The sequence below is a fragment of the Plectropomus leopardus genome, chromosome 22 (assembly GCF_026936395.1).
Source record: "Plectropomus leopardus strain MGB_pleo_1.0 chromosome 22, ASM2693639v1, whole genome shotgun sequence".
In the NCBI taxonomy this organism is placed as follows: Eukaryota; Metazoa; Chordata; class Actinopteri; order Perciformes; family Serranidae; genus Plectropomus; species Plectropomus leopardus.
This window is the reverse complement of record NC_142197.1, coordinates 27,024,488-27,045,658: the sequence shown is the minus strand read 5'-3', so window position 1 is coordinate 27,045,658 and position 21,171 is coordinate 27,024,488. Positions and strand designations below refer to the sequence as shown.

The following is a 21,171-nucleotide window of genomic DNA, read 5'->3' as shown; positions in this document are numbered from 1 at the left end:
ATGAGTAACTTAATGTTAATTTTAATGTGGATGACATGGAGGTCACAGAAAGTAATGTATCAAATATAATACAGATAGCATTATAGGGCAAATGAAGAAACTAGAAAAATGATTTGTTATCATGTTTTTGTAACAAAATATAAAGGCTCAGCTTTAGGGGATATCAGGAGTTTTAAACTCCATACTGTATTAAAATACAGGGCTACCCAGAAGGCAGGAGAGAAATTAATATTTTACAGTCTAAAAAAAAAAAAGAAAAGAAGAAAGAAAGAAACCTATAAACCAAGCAGAATAAAATCCTACATAAATGGTCAGCAGTAAGATTACCATTAAGATTATTTTTAGGTTTAATTAAATAAACTGATGTAACATCAGACTTAGACTGGGCCTTTAAAATTATTCAGTCCCTGACGATACTTACCTGACCAGTTTTCACAAGCACTGAATGCAAATCAGTTTTGTGTTCTCAGTCTGCACAAATGACACAAATGTCATTTGTTTGTGGCACATTACAGGAAAAAAAAAAGGCCCACACTTGTTATGACACAAGTTCCCTCTTGGATAGCATGGAGTGACATTCACACTCCACCATGTAAAGAAAAAATAGGCACAATTGATAAGACATATGCAAAAGGATCCCACCTAAATAATGTAATAATTATTCCTCAAATATGATTTGTCATTATGATTTTACAACAAACTATAAAGGCTCAGCTTTAGTGGGTGGCTTAACCATTTTAAAGCTTGACACTGTTTTATAGTAAAAGCCTTCCCCAGAGCGCAAAGAAATACTTTAAAATCTAAAAAAGGGAGAAAAAACTGTAAAAATAATAACAATGATAATAATAATAATAATAATAATAATAATAATAATTAACAGAAGAAAATGTGCGGAAAATAATTACCAGCAAGATCTTTACTTTATCTTAATGACTTGCTAAAATCAGTTCATTATCAGAATTTCACTTGAAACTCCCCCAAAACACACTTTAAGTTTTTAGATGCACTGACTCCAACATGTAACATGTAAAACATAAATAAGCACATTTGCTATTACTTATTAAAACATCTAAACTAAATCATGAAATATGTTTTTCTTCAAAAAGGATTTGTAAGTATGTTTTGTAACTGAACATGAAGGCTCAGCCTCTGTGGATGGCTTAACCATTTCATAGCTTGACACGGTATTTAAAAGGAGAGCTACCCCAGTCTGTTCTCATTGTGAACTTGTCAGATACGTCCTATCGAGGACTAAAAGTGCCAAAATTCAATAAATAAATACATCATTAAATAAATAATTAAATGTGTCATTCATTAATTTAATGTGTCATTAATTAATTAAAATTGGAATGTGCCAAAATTCAATAAATAAATACATCATTAAATAATTAATTAAATGTGTCATTAAATAATTATATGTGCCATTAATTAATTAAATGTGCCATTAATTAATTAAATGTATCATTTATTTATTAAATGTGTCATTAAATATGTCATTAATTCATTAAAATACCAATTAATTTCAGGTAAAAAAACATATATTATTATTTCACTATTTAATTAATTATTTCATGGTCCTGTGTTGCACTGCTTCATGAATTTATTTTATCTGTCAACCTCGCCCATCAAAGTCAGTGGGCGGATTCTAACACCTGATTGGTTACCTTGTACATCAAGTCAAGGCAAATCGATTCCAGATAATGGATTGACGCAGAGCTTGTGAACATATTCCGATACACTAGGTGGCGCTGTTCAGTTGTGCGTTGGTTTGGATACTCAAGTAAACAAAACTTTATTGGCAACCGCCAAATATCCAGAAGGTCCTCCATCCTAAATGTTGATGTGGCCTGCGAAGTGCACGACAAAATGTCAAAAACCTGCCCAGAGCTGCTGAGAGAAGCAGCGAATTTGATTGAGGAAGCTCTGAGCAGAACTCCTCCGGCTCCGGCGGCTCAGTCACAGCAGATACCTGCTGCTCAATCACGTACACCTGTCCAAGGTAAGCTAATTAACTTAATGTTAGCCAGGTGTGCCACTAATCAGTGACTCGGGACACGTGTGTAGGTTAAATTACATAACTATTTGGAGTTGGATCGAACATGTATTTGCGGTAGGCTCATGAGCCTTCTGCCTGCTTCGTGTGTAGACTACATGTGCAGTGTAAATGATGGGAGCTTAAAACTAGTTCGCTAATCGGCAGCTTAGCAGCAACTTAGCAGCAACATGCTAAGATAGAAGTTGAGGCTGTTTTAGCTGACTGGTGACTATTGAGCTGTGACATTTTTCTATGTTGCAGCCGAGGTAGCAAGGCTCTTTGCGCCGTATAACGGTGGAGCCAGAAGGAATATGACGAGACGACAGGCACAACTCCAAGTTAGTCGAAGAAGCTACACACACACTGTCTGTTGTTTGGCTGACCACAACGCGGATAAAGTTCCAAGCGTGCTGCTTAAAGCAGACCTCCTTACTTCAGGACTTGGAGAGCAAAAAGTGACATTTTCAGGTCAGTATGAAATTAGGAATTTACCCAAACCAAAAAAAAAAAGTTTGTACTGTCTGTGGCTCCTTGAAATTATTTGCAGTTCAACTTGGCATTTCTTTTTAGTCATAAGTATTTCCTTATGTTCATATTTGACTCAAACTTTTCATTATGTGAATAATAGTTGTCACAGGCTTTAGGTGAGTCAATATGAGTTATGTCTTTTTCTTTTTTTTTTAACAAGGAATGACAACGATCCCATGATTGTAACAAATAAACTGATGGAAGTGTTTCCGAAGCTCAAAGAAGGGGGAGGCTTTCAATTCCTATGAATTGTAGGATCTACTCGTAGCCGAAATCTCGTGTTGCTTCCATGTCCCAGCACTGGATACACCCTTGCCTATCTGAAAGATCCAGCGACGATGATTGGACAGGCTACACTCTACATACGTCCACTTCAACAGGATCTACCCATAGATTGTGTACATAGATTTACAGAGACTCAGTCTAATACATAATCAAAACAAAACTCACTGGTGACTCTTAATCATTAGTTAAACACCATTTGTTATTGTTGTTAGGAGAGCTCACAAACTGCCTCTGGTCCAGTCATCCCCTGTATCACTTGTCAGAAGGAAGTTCCCTTTTCTGAGATGAAGCTGCACAGACTGAGCTGCAATGGGTATGTAATTCCTAAAGAAATGCGAGGGTAGCATATTCGTTTTTCTTTTGGAAAATGCATCTGTCAGAGTCTTGTGCACACAAATAAAGTATGACCATAATTTCAATTTTGTTAACTTCAAGGACACCCACACAGGAGTCAGAGAGAGAACAAGAGGGAGGACGAAGTGAAGAAAATGATAGAGAGACAGCCCCAGTCAGTGACAGTGTTCCAGTGAGGCCTGGAACATCAGCTGAGAGTGCAGTGGTACCAGCAGTGATTTACATCCAGGACTTGGATGACAAGGAAACAGACAATGGTTTGTGTCATCACAATAGGGTTGCTATAAGATTGTGTGTAACTTACTCAGTCCATAGAAAATGACACTTGCAAGATATAATTAGATAAGAAAATACACTTGCACACAATTGGTAACACTCAACTGGGTTATATATTCTAACTGTTAAAATGTTTAGTTTTTGGTCAAAATGCTGTTTTGCTGTTTTCATGTCAACTCAGCTTTGTAACAGATTCTGAAGATGTTAGGCCTCACATGTTTGTCAGTGACATGGACAGAACTTTCCTCCTTTTCTGTAGAATGAGAGGATATCTGTATCGGCAGGTGACATGCCAACTTACAACATGCCTCTCTGAAATGGATAACTTTATTATTATTGTTGTCTAGAATGGAAGCTGATTAAAGAACCAGCTCAAGCTGCCAAAGTTTTCAAAGAGAATCTGCTAAGGGAACATGCATCTGGGAAACCACTGAGAATGAAGATGGATGTGAGGGACTCTGAAGAGGAAAGGGAACGGGAACTTCTCTCTTTCTATAAACAGCCGCAAGAATGGGCATGTCCACTTCACTGTACTCTTCTTGGTAGGTAATATAAAAGATACTGTAAAGTTTATACAATTCCATATAAGTATCTTATATGGAATTGTTACATGGGAGAATGGATCCAAAAATATATATAACTTGATGACCACTTATGAAAAGCACAATATTCTCATGTTATCTGGAATAGTCATTATTAAGGATGCTATTCTAGAATTACAGCCAATAGTTATGTTACCTTATCCAGTTCCCTGCATCAGTCAGCCACTGTTTTTCCACTGTATTATTGTCAGTATTTTGTTTCAGGTGATGTTGCTGTCGGAGAGGGAGTGATGCGGTACTTTATGACAACAATAATATCCAAACTGCAGTTTGGATTCAGTCTAGATCTTGGTAAGTCTCTTAACATTTTGAAGGTTAATATGATGCAATTTTTAAATGTATATCATTTGTTAATTGTTGTGAATTTATCCCCTGCTCTCTTGGTACTTTACAGGAGGAATGGGCCGAACACTGCTATTTGAGGGTGAACCTGACCATCTTGTTCCCGCAGCATCAGAGGTGCTTATTGAAAGCAACCTCTTCCGGGTTGCAGGAAGGATGTTGGCCCACAGCTTTCTGCATGATGGCCCCCATGTCACAGGATTAAGTCCTGCTGTAGTTCATGTACTGTTCAACAGGGACCCTGAAACAGCAACTGTTGCTACAGAAGACTGTCCTGATCTGGACATCAGGGGTGTCATAGCACTGGTATGCATCATAAAAAAGTTTGTCTTGCAAAATTATTGTTTGGGAAAATGCAATAACTTGTATCGTTTTGATTTTAGCTTGAACATGAAGAACTTACACTGGAACAGAAGGACACAGTTTCAGCTCTTTCCCTGTCTTGGGACCTCCCTGCAGTCAACAAAACAAATCGGAGATGGCTGCATGCCATCAAACTTCTACTGCATGCAGTGAGTTTCTGATGGTTAAGTGACAGAATTCATTGCTGTAGTTGTTGAAATTATAGAAAGTGTTGTGAACTCTGGTTATGTTATGTCAACACTGGCAGAGATGGAAAACATTCAACATAATCCATAGTCATGTTAAAGTTCTTGAAAAACAGCATTTAGTTCATATACAGTTTAACTACAATATTTCTCACTTCTGCAAATGTTGATAGAACAGTGGCTAACTAATTTCACAAATGATGACACAGTAGGAAACATGATTATACAAAACAAAATGTAATCCTTTACAAAAAAAAATCACACTACAGCAAATTGACAGCAGCTCAACAACACACATTTGGTTTTGTGAATTTGCCTTTTGATAATATACTTTAACCCTTGTGGACTGTTGGGGTTGAAAACAGCCACTTTGAGTAAAATTTTCTCAGTTATTTGACCATAGCTTTTCTTCTATTGCAGCAAATTGAATGAATTTTGAGCAAAAAGCTTATTATTACATACATTATGTAAATACGATTTCAAATTTTTCAAAAGGTCACTGAGGACAAATTTACTGTATGCTTGTACTGTTATGGCTGTTTTCAGCCACTATACTTTTAACTGCTCTAAAAACATATCAAATCAATTTTTTCTTTACTTTGTTGCTTATTTATCTTCATTTACTTCTGCCCTGCTCAGAACTACCAAGCATTGGAAAATGAATAATATATTTAACCTCTTAATGGCCATTTAAAGAAATATGGGATGGATAATGGGAAGGGTACAGCATCAAATGACCTATTTTTCAATGTAAAACATGTTCAGAGACAAAACATTTTTTACGTGGCATTATAGTATTATATATGTCAAAGATTAGTAGCATCATTCATTTTTTTTTTATCATTTTTCATTTATTTTGTAATATCAGTTTTTTTTTTTTCAAAAAGTTAGGCAGGTACTATGATGGCTATTTTCAGCCACTATTCTTTTAACTGCTCTAAAAACATATCAGATCAACATTTTTTTCTACTTTTTTTTGCTCAGATCTCTTAGTCCACTTCTGCCTTTCTCAAAATTACCAAGCATTGAAAAAAAAATAAAACATTTAACCTCTTAATGGCCGTTTAAAGAAATATTGGATGGATAATGGGAAGGGTACAGCATCAAATGACCTATTTTTTAATATAAAACATGATCAGAGACAAATTTTTTTACGTGGCATTATAGTCTTAGATATGTCAAAGATTAGTAGCATTATTGATTTTTAATCATTTTTCATTTATTTTGTAATATCAGTTTTTTTTTTTCAAAAAGTTAGGCATGCACTGTGATGGCTGTTTTCAGCTACTTTAATTTTAACTGCTCTAAAAACATATCAGATCAATATTCTTACTACTTTTTTGCTTTAATTTCCTAATCCACTTCTGCCCTGCTCAAAACTACCAAGCATTTAACAAATAATAAAAATTGTAACCCTTTGAGGGCCGTTTCAAGAAATAAGGTCTCTTGTCATGAGTAAAACACAAATCAACCAATCTTCAATATAAAAAATATAAAGAAGTTTTATGTGCCTTTAAGGTGTAAAGATTTGTTATTTTTAATGTTTGGTAGTTTTGAGCAGGGCAGAAGTGGATTAAGAGATTTATATGAAAATAGTAGAAAAAATATTGATCTGATATGTTTTTAGAGCAGTCAAAAAAGTTAGTGGCTGAAAACAGCCATAACAGTTCCTGTGTATAGTATACTTTAACAGTGCACAAGGGTTATAAAGGGGATACAGTCAGTGTTCACCACTGCACTTGAGCACTTAAGACACCAGTTGCTGAAATGTACAGAATAAAATGAATATTCTAAAATGTGTTAATTTCTTAAGGGTTGATATATTCTGTACTAGTCTGAATGGATTTTATAAAGCAGTTCATTATGCTTTTATGAACATTTACCCTACTGTGCCAACTTTTGTAAAAGTTGGGTTGAGGATTTGGTCTGTAATATGGGTCGGGTCTGTCTTATAGGTCATTGGGAGGACCATGCGCCAAATTAAACAGCTGAGAAAGGGACTGAAAGATGTAATGGTATGGCCCCTGCTGACATCGAGGCCAGATGTTGTCTCACTTCTTTTCCCTAAAATGGCTGAAATGCAGTTCACACCCCAGGTATGTCAGTAGTTTAGTTACATTTGTGACTTTACTTAATGAATCTACATGCGTTTTCAATGACTGAGCTGGCTATTTTTCCATTTACCAAGAATGTGATCTGTATATTCCTTCACCAAAATAAGTTCTCCCTTTAAAATAATTACATTGTGTTTTTTAAGATGCTCCTAGAAAAAATCACATGGCCAGCTGAGGACAGTGATGATGAAGACTTTGACATAGAGTCCACGTGCCGCATCACTGGCTTTCTAAGGATGTTCATTGAAACAGGTATTAACACCTTATTTGGCAAATGTATTGCTCTCTTTAAAAATGCTTCTATGTCTCATGGATAGATATGATCGATTAATGATTAACTAAATGTTGTCTTGAATCCATTTTATGACTTTTAGCTTCATCAGGTACACTGGCCCAGCTGCTGACATTCTGGGTTGGCTGGGAGATGCTTCCTCCTCAACTGAAAGTGGAGATCTCTGAGGGAACCCTTCCTACGTCTTCCACATGCTTTGAAACACTAAAGCTGCCAGCTCATTTCAAAACCTACGAGGACTTCAAGGAAGCACTTGTCTCTGCCATAAGTAGTGCACAGACTGGGTTTGGACTTATTTAAGTTTTCAGACAGATGTCACTGAATGCACTGTTCAGTAAGTCAGGTCAATTGACACAAGTTCAGTGTCTTTGAAAACATTTAACATACTGCACAATAGTTGACAATGGTTTTATTTTTTATATACATATATATTTTTCCACTTACTGAAACAAAGCAGTTGTGCATCTTCAGCTTTGAGTGTTAACAGAACAGCATTCATGTTATTCATTCTGTGGCCAATAATGAGACAGGAAGAAAAGGAGTGGAGCTGTGCATAAAGTGCATTTACAATATCTTAACAATGACTATGGCTAGGGATGGGAATCGAAAACCAATTCCAGTTGAATTGTTAACAGTTCCATCAAAGAATCAATATCATTAATCTTTTTGCTTATCAATTCCCTTATCAATTCCTTCCACTGACAGGGTTCAGAAGAATCAGAATTGTAGCTAAATTTTCATTGCACCTACTACACAACCTTAAGTGAGTGGAAACACCAGCAACTTGCAGAAGCAGGTATCTATGCTGTGGCGAGTTTGACATTGTTGCCACTGAAAATCAGACCAACATTTGCCCACTCGCAAAATCTGCAGGAATTGATAAGGGAATCGTTAAGGAATTTGATCGATTAGCAGGATCGTTAACAGCATTGGTATTGATAAAATCTTATCAATTCCCATCCCTAATTATGGCAGAGCTTTTTTCCTTTTTTTTTTTTTTTTTAAGGAAAGCAAACTTTTTCAGTTTATGCTTGCTTGTTCTAAAATGCTAAATAAAAGCACGAGTTGGACATCAGTCTGCTATGATTCTTGATAAAACTTGCACAGTCTCTATATATGATCTAAGTGCATCAGTTACAGAAACTCCTGGAGCTGGCAAAATGGCAACCTCTGCCTCCGAGAGCTCACGGGCCAGCTGAACCTCAGGGACTGACACAGTGCCTCCATGAAGAGTGTGAGGTCCATTCCAGTCAATCCCATAGTCTTCATAAACCTGAATGGAGGAGACAAGCATGATCAATCTTGTACTTAAAACTAGTCTGAAACATCATTAACCCTTGTGCACTGTTAAAGTATACTATACACAGGAACTGTTATGGCTGTTTTCAGCCACTAACCTTTTTGACTGCTCTAAAAACATATCAGATCAATATTTTTTCTACTATTTTCACATAAATCTCTTAATCCACTTCTGCCCTGCTCAAAACTACCAAGCATTGAAAAATAAATAACAAATCTTGACACCTTAAAGCCGCATAAAACTTTATATTTTTTATATTGAAAATGGGTTGATTTGTGTTTTACCCATGATAAGAGACCTGATTTCTTAAAACGGCCCTTAAGGGGTTACAATTTTTATTATTTGTTAAATGCTTTGTAGTTTTGAGCAGTGCAGAAGTGGATTAAGAAATTTAAGCAAAAAAAAAGGTAGAAAAAATATTGATCTGATATGTTTTTAGAGCAGTTAAAATTATAGTAGCTGAAAACAGCCATCACAGTACCTGCCTAACATTTTGAAAAAAACTGATACTACAAAATAAATGAAAAATGATTAAAAATCAATAATGCTACTAATCTTTGACATATCTAAGACTATAATCCCATGTAAAAAAGTTTGTCTCTGAACATGTTTTATATTGAAAAATAGGTCATTTGATGCTATATCCATCCCATTATCCATCCAATATTTCACTGTCTGCTGGGATTTACGCACACCGGCACAAAGAGGAGCACGTGTACACGGAAAGTGGAAGTTAAAGTCACACAACCATCCTTTAAGTATGTTTTATAGTGGTTATATGGTATTTCTTGGTGTTTTCTAGTGGGTATAGGGTGCATACCTGCATATCTTGTATATTACACCACACGGCCTCTGCGTTCTCTCTGCGCTTCTGTGCCTCTGACTTGAGCGTGAGAAATCGGACGTGTGGCGTGAGTGCGTGTGAAACCAACCAAATGCATGAATCTCATGGTCAATGCGTGAGAGTTGGCAGCCCTGAAGTTGCGGATCAATCAGGCTACAAAGTAGCGTTGTGACTGCCTAGCGTGTGTGCTGTGTTGCCTAGCAACAGACTAAGGGAACTCTTTTTTTCCGCGGAGCTATATAGCCTAACATAGCCTACTTAAATAATTTATTTCATCATCTTCCGTTAACATTTCCTTACTCAGCATTGCTAAAGCCTGTGGTTGAACTTTTGTATAAAAGCAATATCACACGAGAGGTAGCATGTTGTAGGCTACTGTATATGGTTAAATATTGCCCATATTATACTCACTTGGAACTCGCACACCTCTTGCATTCAGATGACCTCGCATAAGCTTGTAGCTGGTGTTTGGATGTCTTCTGTGGACTTCACTTATAATACGGTCCAACTCCTCGTCATTCACAGCTGAATACAGGTCTGTCTTTCTGCACAAACAAAAAACACTGCGTAATTCACTAAATGTAGTATCCTTTCTGAGTGGATGAGACTGGCAATTCATAAACTGAAAACTCGTGAATTTAGTGTAAATACCTTAAACAGTATTGTTTCATGCGCCTCCTAATGGTCCTCTTTGACACTCCGAACATCGCTGCAATTTGACAGGCTGGTGATCCACAAAGAACGAGATGTTCCAGAACTGCATTTGGTATGTCAAAGGCCAAACGCCCTGGTCCCTGTGTGTGCCCCTGTTGCGCCCTGGTACCAGAAAAGCGCCAGAGCACTTCTTCTAAATTTGCAGTCACTCTACGGTCAATATCTCGGTCGAAAGTGCGGAAATAACTCCAACAACTTCTATAAATTCTTCTGCTTTGCACGCTACATGCTCAGGGTCAGCAGGTCCTGCTTCCACATACTCAGCAAGGTCTAAAATATCTCTCACCAACTCTCTAGAAAGTTCATGGAGATCCTCCATCAACACGGCCGCCATGTTCACTGTTGACTTCTTCTTCTACTTCCGGTTTCAAGGCAGACCAAAGCAGTGGATTAGCATAGATTCGCGTTAGCCTCGCCCACTGACTTTGATGGGCGAGGTTGACAGATAAAATAAATTCATGAAGCAGTGCAACACAGGACCATGAAATAATTAATTAAATAGTAAAATAATAATATATGTTTTTTTTACCTGAAATTAATTGGTATTTTAATGAATTAATGACACATTTAATGACACATTTAATTAATGAATGACACATTTAATTAATTAATGACACATTTAATTAATTAATGGCACATTTAATTAATTGATGACACATTTAATTAATTATTTAATGATGTATTTATTTATTGAATTTTGGCACTTTTAGTCCTCCATAACGTCCCCTTTGTCAGTGCTTTTGGCATATGAGCATCCACCTGGAACATGGCAGGATGATGTCAGATGACAACACAGCCGAACAGAGCCGGTGGCATTGTCATTATACGCTGGCAGACAGCCACATGGCACCAGGCCCGTCCACACGCACTGTGTACGGCCAGCATCACTTGAGAAAGTGATCGGACAGACTCCAACATTTAACAGTTTTTACAAGCAGAAAATTGCCATGCAAGTTTCAGGGGTTTCAGTTTTTATATCATGATAAGAATATTAAAACAAAGTTGTCGTTATTTTTTAAAAAGAATTCAATTTTATAGGATGCTCATCATTGTATGATGCATTTTTAGAGCCAATAATAGCATAAAATGAAGCAAATAATTCAAAAAAATCTTTGCTGTTTTCTTTGTAAAACAGCAGAGCCAGTAAGAAAAATTTAGAGAGCAACAGTGAAGTCCACAAGCATAAACAGACCCAGTGTAAAGACAATGGGTATCAAGAAGAATATGCTACACCACAAACAACACAAACACCACAGTGATGTAAGCATCAGATTAGAGAAAGAAACACCTGTGCTCCTCAACAGCTGCAGTGTCAGGTGAGGGAGAGCCCGGTGTCCCATAGACAACTTGTGACACTTTTTTTCAAGGTGACACTTTGTAGAGTTAAGAGCCTCAACAATTTCTCCAAACAATATTCTGTGTCTGATGTTCTAAAGTGGATTGTTAAATTTCAATCTGCTTTTGAAATGATGAGTGTCCCAAGCTATATGATGCCAACAGTTCTCCCTGTCACTGTATATCTTTGTCACTGTCGCAGGCACAGCAGCAGCCTCATAATAAGCAGAAGGAGAGAGGAACTGAATGGATTAGCTGCGGGCAGATGTACAATGAAAATCAGATTTTACCTGGTTTAAATAATCAAGCATTCTGTAAAGTTGTGGTAATTGGACAAATGTGCAAGGTCTCCCAGAATTCAACAGGATTGGCTGAATTTGTCTTAATTGTTATGATCTCAATATTATGAAATTCAGTGCATGTGTATCCTCCATCTATATTCATAGGAATCCATTTTATTTGTTGCTCCACATTACAGAAAAGAAGTCCACACTTGAATAGTATAAAGTGACATGAGTCCACTGTTTTCTGGTATATAATGACACAGGTTTCCTCTTAGATAGAATAGAGCAACATTAACACTCCAAAGAAATATGAAAAAGAAAAAGTAAGTAAGTAAGTGCATTATTTTTAAAAGAAAATAATCTAATATAAATTTAATTTGTTCTGTTATGATGTTATTTTTTTTTAGGAAATTGGCATTAGAAATGGTATTTATAATATAGGAGGTTTTGGGAGTTATCAGTTTGTCTTTGATACAGGGATAAGTCTGTTAGAGGATGGATTAACCTCCAAAACCCTCTGATCAACTGCTGCAGCAAACTTTTTCAGGTCATAGGTTTTTGGCTATATTGGATTTTTTCCCCTGATTGCCTGCATTAATGTCATTGGAAAGCATATTTGAACTAAAGTGTCTCTTATCTTTTCTGATGACTACAGTCTGAGTTACATGAAGTTATACATGAATTGGCAATAAAAAAGACAAATTTTAAGGACTCACAAATGATGTAGCATCATCCCAATGGCACAGAGAGTTTGCAAAAAGTGAAAGGCACACAAGAAAAGCTACATTAAGTTCACACTGATACTCAGCTCAGTATCTATTTATTTCATTTTTTTCAGTGTTCCCATGTATTTGATATATATATATATATATAGTTTTGAAATGTGGTGATAACAGAAAAAGTGCAGGAAAGTGCACATACATATAAACAAAAGAGATTATCTAAAGTGACACAAAGACATACAATAAAAGTGAGGATGTAATAAAACATTGAGAAAACACAAACAGAAATAAAACAAAACAAATTAACAGGAGACGGATTCAAAAGACAAAGATGGATTCAATCTGATGAGTATGCAGGATAGGAGGTGAAAAGACCTGTATGTGTGTGTTTGTGTGTGTGTCATCTTTTGCCCTCTGCTTATAAATAGCATTCAGTCTAAGGCTGCTTGTCTATTCAAAACAAATTAAATCAGCAGTGTCCTTACCTGCTGTCATTGCTTCCTTGGCCTGATTCTCTCTTTCTTTGTCTCTCTATCCCTTTGTTTTGCAGACACAGCAGGGACGCCGCTCGTCTCATAATGAAGTGCTCCCTCCCCTCTCATGCAAAAATCGGAAGTGTGAGTCCCTCGTCCTTCCACTGTTAGCCCATGTTGTTTTGCACTGTTTGTTTGGCTTACAGTAAAATTAGCTCCAGCATAATTCCCCTTCCTCCCTGTGTGTGTTTGTGTGTGTGTGTGTGTGTGTGTGTGTGTGTGTGTGTGTGTCATGGGTGGTATTTAATCATAGAACAACAAGATGTTTCAAAGAGGCACCATGATAATTAGGCTTTAAGTGCTAAGTGGTTTTTCCGTGGGGGGTTTCAGCTTGGCCGAACATGACTGTGCTTCCCTCCAACAGGATGAAACAACTTTCCTCGAAATGACAATGACAAAGTGTGTTCAACTGAACGATTCACCCATGGTACTGAAAGGTTTCAGAGTCCAGAAAGATTTATTAAATGTCAGTAGGTTTTACTGTGACTTTGACAAAGTTTGAAGAACACATTTTTTGTGCCATAATCAGATTTTTTTAAAAAAAAAAATAGTTTTATTGGCACACAAGGAAAAGTCTAGAGACTTAATATAAAACTAGAAATACCGCCACATGGTCGAATGCCTCTGCACACCAGTCAAGCTGCAATCCATGTTTGTGAAAACACCAATACTTTATACATACATCTTCCCCCCGGCAGCACAGAAGATCTCCACAATCACAGCAGTTTACAGATTAGGGTCACCAATTAAGTATCTGGATAAATGTCTCCTCTTCTGTTCCTGAGATAATGTCGATTAATAGCTAGGCAAGTGTTTGCAGAATATTATGTGTCACAGTTAACCTTTGAGTTCTTGGATATTGAATTCCAGAATTCCATTATGTCATATTTGGCATTTGTGTGACATTTGGGAGTATGAATTCAAAAACAGGTTTATGAGGTCTACATAACCTTGAACCTTTACCTTCAAACACAAGATTGTAAATACTTTATTTTTCAGTCCAAGTGAATGTTTGTGTTAAATTTAAAGTAATTCCCTAAACATGTTCTTGAGACATTGCTTTCACCAAAATGAGATGAATGCAATGTCAGTGTGATTTTGACCATTGACCACCAAAATCGTATCAGTCCATTCTTGTGTCTAAGTAAATATTTGTTCCAATTTTGAAAAGAAAAATCACTCAAGGTTTCCTTTAGATATTGTGTTTACATTAATGAGGTAGACCAGGTCAAAGTGACCTTGACATTTGACCTACAGCCACCAAAATCTAACCAGCTCATCCTTGAATCCAAGTGGATGCTTGTACTAAATATAAAGAAACTATCTTATGGTGTTCTGTAGATATTGCATTCAGAAGAATGGGCAACACACTCAGACGGACAACACACAGACATAATGCCTCCCTTGGCTTGCTTATCTCCTAAGCAGAGGTAATAAAAGAGAGGAAATGTAATATTACAAATTTGAACAAACATATGAAATATGTTAAATAGATCTGTTTTTAAAGTGAAAGAGCTGAATCGATTTGTGCAGGAGTGTGCAAAATATAGGGAAGGCAAACATTTATTTTTCTAAATTTTGTTGACTAAAATGTGTATCATACTTCCACAACAGCATAGCAAATCACAGTAGACCCGGGGCAGACATATTTCAAAAATATCATAGATTTATTCTGCAAGAATACTTTTTTTTTTTTTTTTTTTTTTATCGGCTGTCCCTTAGTTGGCTGTTAGAAGCAGAAAGGCAACTGAGGGACAGCTGATAATTCTATTTATATAAGCTGACTTGAAGGGGAGCTTGTGCCTTTCTCACTAAAAACAGAAATTATTTAAATTGATTGTTTAAATTGATCTTAACATTTAAAATATAAACACATTTATAAAAGTACATAAAATCAAGTGTGTAAAAAGAGAATAAATATCCTGTGTGCCACACATGGACAGATTTGTTGGCATTTACCACCAGTACTGCAAGGTTAGAGTGCCAAGTGATCATAAATAGCTCCATGCAGAATAGCAGCCTTGCGCTAAAACATAATAATGAATGCTCATTTAGACCTTTTAGTAATGTTGGCTAATTTAGACTCAATAGGTTGCTATCTTTATATAGGCTGTGTTACCTTCAGTATAAGCCTCATATATGTTTTGCGGCTCAAGACAATTTTTTAAATGTAATTTTGTCCAAAAATGGCTCTTTTTATAGTAAAAGTTGCTGACGCCTGGTCTAGGGGTATGATTCTTATTTTGGGTGTGTTTTGATGTTATGCGTCAGGTTTTTTCTGGTGCTCACGTTACCAAGTTAGAGCAGCCACACTGCCTGTGTAAGCAGCACTGGCTGGCTGGGTAGCTACCTCTCATCTGCGGCACATCTAGAGAAACGGAGGCTCGCCAGTTTTTTACAGCTTCATAAATAAGTGGAAGATTTTGCTGCAGAGTGAGTGCTTTTGACTTTCATGCTACTCTTTGGTACAAGCAGCTGCAGATGTGCAGGCAGCATCACAGAAGGAGTGAGGATAGACCTTCCGCTTAGAAGTAGTGCATTTATAGCTCACGGCAACTTAATACAGTACAGTCTCTGGCTTTTGTTTGATATGTAGTGTCGATAAAAAATGTGCTGTTGCACATTTATGACCTGTCGCTAGTGCTGTTAGCTTGTTTACTATCTGACGCAAATGTCACTGTCACACTGGACATCCCAAAAGGCCAAACTTTAAAACTTTGTGTGAAAGATTTGTAACATTCACACATTTAGCTTCACACTAACCCTTAAACCCCGAACTTGTCTTTGCAGGTATCAGTCACTTGCAATATAAATGTCAGTTAGTTTTGAGTTTCTTGTATTTATTTGTTTTAATGAGGTTGTATTTTTGCTATCATTTATAATAAATCAGTATCAGTGGTTGCTTGGATTGTGAACCTGTCTGTACCAGACAACACTTACAAGCTTAAGTTAAGCCTGTAAGGCTCTCAGATGAAGGTAATTTATTTTCTAACTATATCTGCAAGTTGTAAAAAAATTACGTGTTTTTCTAGAGGTTTTTTTTTTTCAAGGCATGGGGTCGCACCTCCGGTCAATGTCACTTTTGGCCATGCGTAGTATGTGCATGCAGCCCTGCTCTCAATTGTTTTTTCAGATGTGCTTCCGAGGCGTTTTGTGGTTGCAGCGTGGCGTGATTGGCCCCTAAGCCTACATCATTTTACCACCACCTCATTTTAAACAGATCTGAAATGATCTTGCCCGCTGGTAATACAGCCACAGTCTGACTGTAGCCTCTCTGACGTTGAAATACTAGTTAAAAATGGAGTAAGCTTGTATAACGTATGCATTTATTCTCTAAGCATTTTCCCAGACCATCTCTCTCACCCTGTTAAGTATAAGCCGCTTTATATTCTGCATAGAGCTCCATCAGCGGGTTGCTCTTGTTTTCCTTTTGACATAATATCCTCTTTTTGACAATCGACTGTTCAGGGCTGTTTATGTTCTAAGTTGAAGTTGAAGCTTTTTCTATCCTGGCTTAAGTTTCCGCAAATATTACTAACAGATTTTACCCTTGGGGTCAATTTGACCCCAGGGATATTTGCCTCCAGAAAATGATTTACAGAAAATTGTTGACCAAGTTTTTGTGTCAGGCACTGTTTATTTGTTGAATACATAAATAACCCCTTGATAATGAAACATTGACCTGTCCTCTAGCGCCACCATCAGGCCAAACTTTTCAATTAGAAATAATTTATCTTGAAAAGTTTTCATCCAAATCTTCTCAAATTTACTGACAACATTAATGACCACAAGAGTATGAACCCTATTGGTTGATGTTGGTAACCCCTCCTTTCCTCTCATAAACATATTTGTTTCAAGTCAACTACATCCAAGTCTTTCCAACTGTCCCCAGACACACGCTTCCCCTCTAAATTTGTCATCCCAAGAACAATATTTTCTATTGATGGTGTTATGAAGAGCTCAAATGATGACTTGATGTCGTCAACATGGCTGACTGCATATCTGGTGGGGCCTGGGACCATTTCGATAATATTAGCAACACTAAGACCCTACCCTGCTGTTGAAGTGAGGAAAGGGACCATATTATCTTCCCATTTTTGGAAGGGATCGTGTCTGCTGGTGGTTGAGTGACAACAGGAGGGTCAACACTCTCATTCTCATCAGATGAGAATGCCTCAAAATCAGGGTCCTCCTCAAAACAATCCTCTATCTCAGACACATTCTCCTCTATGTCACTGTCAAAGAGCTGTTCCAAAACATCATTGACAGTAAACCTTTTCCCAGAGGACATTTTCAAGATAGACAGAGAGAGAGGGAGAGCATGCAGATTGCAGTATACACAGAGCACAATGAGGAATGATTTGGAGAGAGGGCTGCCGTGCAAGCTTTTATATGTTTGCTCCTCCCTTATTTTGCATGAACTACCAATGTCCTTGCGGGAATACCCTGCCCTCCACAGCGCGGGAATTATCAGTTCTATTCGGCAGGTGTGGGTAGTAGGTCACACATACACACACAGACACACACACACACATTCATACCCCCATGTTCCCCCTCCCCCATGTCATGTATAAACTCGAAAGTATCAACTCTGCACCTGCAGGTGTGGGGATGTTAGGTCACACATGGGTCACACACAGACAGACAAGTTTTACTCAGCTAAAACAGCTTGGGCCCAGAGGAACACCAATGCGTGCAATATGTGTTAAACACATTGAAAAAATATCATCATGATAATTTTATGCTTAATCAATTGTACCCATCAAATTAGGAAAAGTCATGAAATATGAAGCAAAAAAAAAGTCGACTATTATTTTTTGAATGATAAACATTGAATGGGGTCAATTAAGTACGGTTTTCTTAAGCAATGCTGCTCAAATACCCCCCTGGTATAACAAAAGACGACAACTGCTTCATCAAAAGCATCTGTATGTGTGTGTGTGTGTGTGTGTGTGTGTGTATGGAAACACCTTTGATTAGATCTCTGTCAGTTTGACTCAATGAGAAATGAAAACAGACATCTTTATCATGACAGTGCTGCTGCTGTTGTCATGGTAATTGCAGAGTTGTTAGGTCTTGGCACTGTTTGAGCGCCAGTGTGTGCATGCTTTCTCAGTATGTACTTGTGTATGTGTGAAAACTTTGTAAGTGGCTCAGCACACATAATCCAAACAATCCTGTGACATTTGTGCAGTGGCCTCTTCCTGCTAGCCTCTGAACCAAGTGGATTACAGCGATGGCCCGCTGTGAGGCCGCAGCTGGCCAACAGGGTCACTGAGCAAATGAAGATTTGCTCCTATTTCAGAGTTTTATCACCTTGACTCATCATAGCCTGGTAACCTGTGGCAACAGGGAGCCCACAGTCTGTTTCCCCTCTGAAATCTATCAATATGAAAATAGCGTGGCTGCCTGTAGAGGGCAAGGAAAAGCAAATCAAGAAATGACATGCCTGTTTGTCTGGACCACAGAGACACACTGAGTGTAGATACATTTATTACAAAATGGCAAACAAATTAAAATAAATATAAAGAGATGAAGAAAAGCACATGAGTTAATAAATGACTTCTAAATTTTGCAAAGTTAAGATGTAGCTGTCCAAAGGGGACACAGGGAGGGGAATATTGAACTTAAAATCAAATAAATATTTGTTTGTAATATTTGTAAAGATTATATGAGTTGTCACTGGAAGGCACTGTTCTGTCATTTACGTAAATAACTTTGTCCCTAGAGCCAGTCTGCGATGCTCGGGGTCAGCCAACCTTGTTCCCTACCCTACCCCTGCCTGCCACCTGGCACACACTACACTCAACACTTATGTCTGTCCCTGTTCCTGCACTACCCCCTCCCAATACCAGGTGAGGTACTCATTGTCTGATTATGCCATGACATCAGGGTCATCTTGAATTGCTCTTAGTTTGGCCCTCTGGGATCACTTTGTCTTGGGAGACCCTACCAGAGGCTGTTTGCCCAGGATAAACAGCTCCCAGGATAAAAGGGATACGCAAACCCCTTCACCATGTCCAGGTGGTGATATTTGGAGGAGATTTTCCCTAAGTGAAGGATTTCAAGTATCTTGGTGTCTTGCTCACGAGTGAGTTTATAATGGACCATGAGATGGACAGGCGGTTTGGCACAGCTCTGCACGGATGCAGGCACTGTGCCGGACTGTCATGGTGAAGAGCTGAGCCCAAAGGCAGAGCCAGTCCATCAACAGGTATGTCCCAAATGTCACCTATAGTCATGAGCTCTTGCCTAAAGTGATCTAAAGAACGACATTGCAGATACAAGTAGCTAAAATGAGTTTCCTCTGTAGGGTGTCAGGGCTCAGCCTCAGAGATAGGATGAGGATCTCAGACATCTGGGAGAAGCTCGGTGTAGAGCCGCTGCTCCTCTGTGTCGAAAGGGGCCAGTTGAGGTGGTTCAAGCATCTGATCAGGATGCTCCCTGGGTGCCTCCTTGGAGAACACGCTGGAGGGATTATACATCTTGTCTGGCCTGGGAACACCTCGAGTCCCCCAGGAGGAGCTTGAAAGTGTTGCTGGGTAGGGACGTCTGGAATGCTTTGTTCAGCCTGCTGTCCCTGTGATCCAGCCCTGGATAAGTGGACAACAATAAATGGATGTGGATGGATGGATAGATGGATGGATGTATAGATTGTAAATTATGAGTTGTCATAAAAATACTACCGAATTGACATCAGCTGTGAGCCACAGTGGTGGCCACCTGATTAGTTTTATTTATACTCTTCTCTCTGTACACCACCTCACTCGGTGCAGTGATCCGCTCCCATGGTTTCTCCTACCACTGCTATGCTGATGACACTCAGCTCTTCCTCTCCTTTCCACCTGACGACAGAACGGTCTCAGCTCGGATATCAGCGTGTCTGGCTGATATCTCCACATGGATGAAGGAACGCCTCCTTCAGCTAAATCTGTCTAAGACCAAACTCATGGTCTTTCCAGCTTGTCCATCTGTTCAGCCTCGGATCAGTGTCCAACTTGACTCGAGCCTACTTGTGCCCACAAACTCAGCCAGAAACCTGGGTGTCATGATTGATGACCAGCTGACCTTTAAGGTTCATGTGGCCTCAGTTTCTCGGTCTTGTCGTTATGCCCTCTACAACATCAGGAAGATCAGACCCTTCCTGACCCAACAGGCCACACAGCTTCTGGTTCAGGCTCTTGTGATCTCACGCATTGACTACTGCAACTCTCTTCTGGCAGGCCTCCCTCCATGCTCATTCAAACCTCTTCAGGTGATCCAGAATGCAGCAGCACGTCTGGTCTTCAACCAGCCCAAAAGAGCACATGTCACCCCGCTGCTAATTTCTCTTCACTGGCTTCCAGTGGCAGCCAGAATCAAATTCAAAGCACTTCTCTTGGCTTACAAAACAATCACAAGAACTGCTCCAGCCTACCTGGAATCCCTGATCCAGGTCTACTCTCCTACTCGCCCACTACGCTCTGCATGCGAAAGACGCCTGGTGCTTCCAGCCCAGCACGGCTCTAAATCTCTAGCTAGACTCTTCTCTTCTCTTCTGTTGTTCCCAAATGGTGGAACAAACTTCCAAACTCTGTGCGTTCTGCTGAGTCCCTTTCTACTTTTAAGAGACAATTGAAAACTCAATTGTTCCGAGAACACCTAGGCACTTAACCTGACTCTTCTCCTCTTTGCCCTTTGGGGTAGATTAAGTCAGATGGTCCAAAACCCAGCACTTAATGATTATCTAGCACTGACAAAGCTGTGCGGCACTTCTTCTGCCACTAGACGGCAATACCTGTGACCAATCACACCTGAAGCACTTTTTGCACTTACTAAGGGTTTTTTTCCTTAAGTCTAAATTCTTGCTTGTGTTGTACGTCGCTTTGGATAAAAGCGTCTGCTAAATGAAATTGTAGAATTGTAGAAGGGCTGCTCATGCCTGCTGTGTTTGACAGTCTTGTTGTAGACCTTTAAAGATGTAGAAGAAATAGTCCTTTAACATTGTGGAGAAAGAAAGGAGTGCTGCTGTCCTATGGGACACAAACTATATAGCTAAAATAAAAAGTAGAACAGCATACAGC

At 38.5% G+C, this 21,171-nt stretch overlaps 1 protein-coding gene and 1 pseudogene across 1 annotated transcript; one reads left to right on the top strand and one right to left on the bottom strand.

Moving 5' to 3' along the window:
• Positions 1 to 1,866: 1,866 nt before the first annotated feature.
• Positions 1,867 to 7,676, top strand: LOC148185952 (G2/M phase-specific E3 ubiquitin-protein ligase-like). The gene is made up of 12 exons (XM_088072649.1): positions 1,867 to 1,999; positions 2,297 to 2,507; positions 2,724 to 2,961; positions 3,061 to 3,161; positions 3,284 to 3,459; positions 3,826 to 4,020; positions 4,285 to 4,371; positions 4,475 to 4,728; positions 4,806 to 4,934; positions 6,926 to 7,066; positions 7,228 to 7,336; positions 7,459 to 7,676. The coding sequence occupies exons 3-12, from the start codon at positions 2,902 to 2,904 to the stop codon at positions 7,674 to 7,676; spliced, it is 1,470 nt and encodes a 489-aa protein (XP_087928775.1). The 5' UTR covers positions 1,867 to 1,999; positions 2,297 to 2,507; positions 2,724 to 2,901.
• Positions 7,677 to 8,448: 772 nt separating this feature from the next.
• LOC148185951 (uncharacterized) lies at positions 8,449 to 10,553 on the bottom strand (annotated as a pseudogene).
• Between the last annotated feature and the right edge of the window lie 10,618 nt (positions 10,554 to 21,171).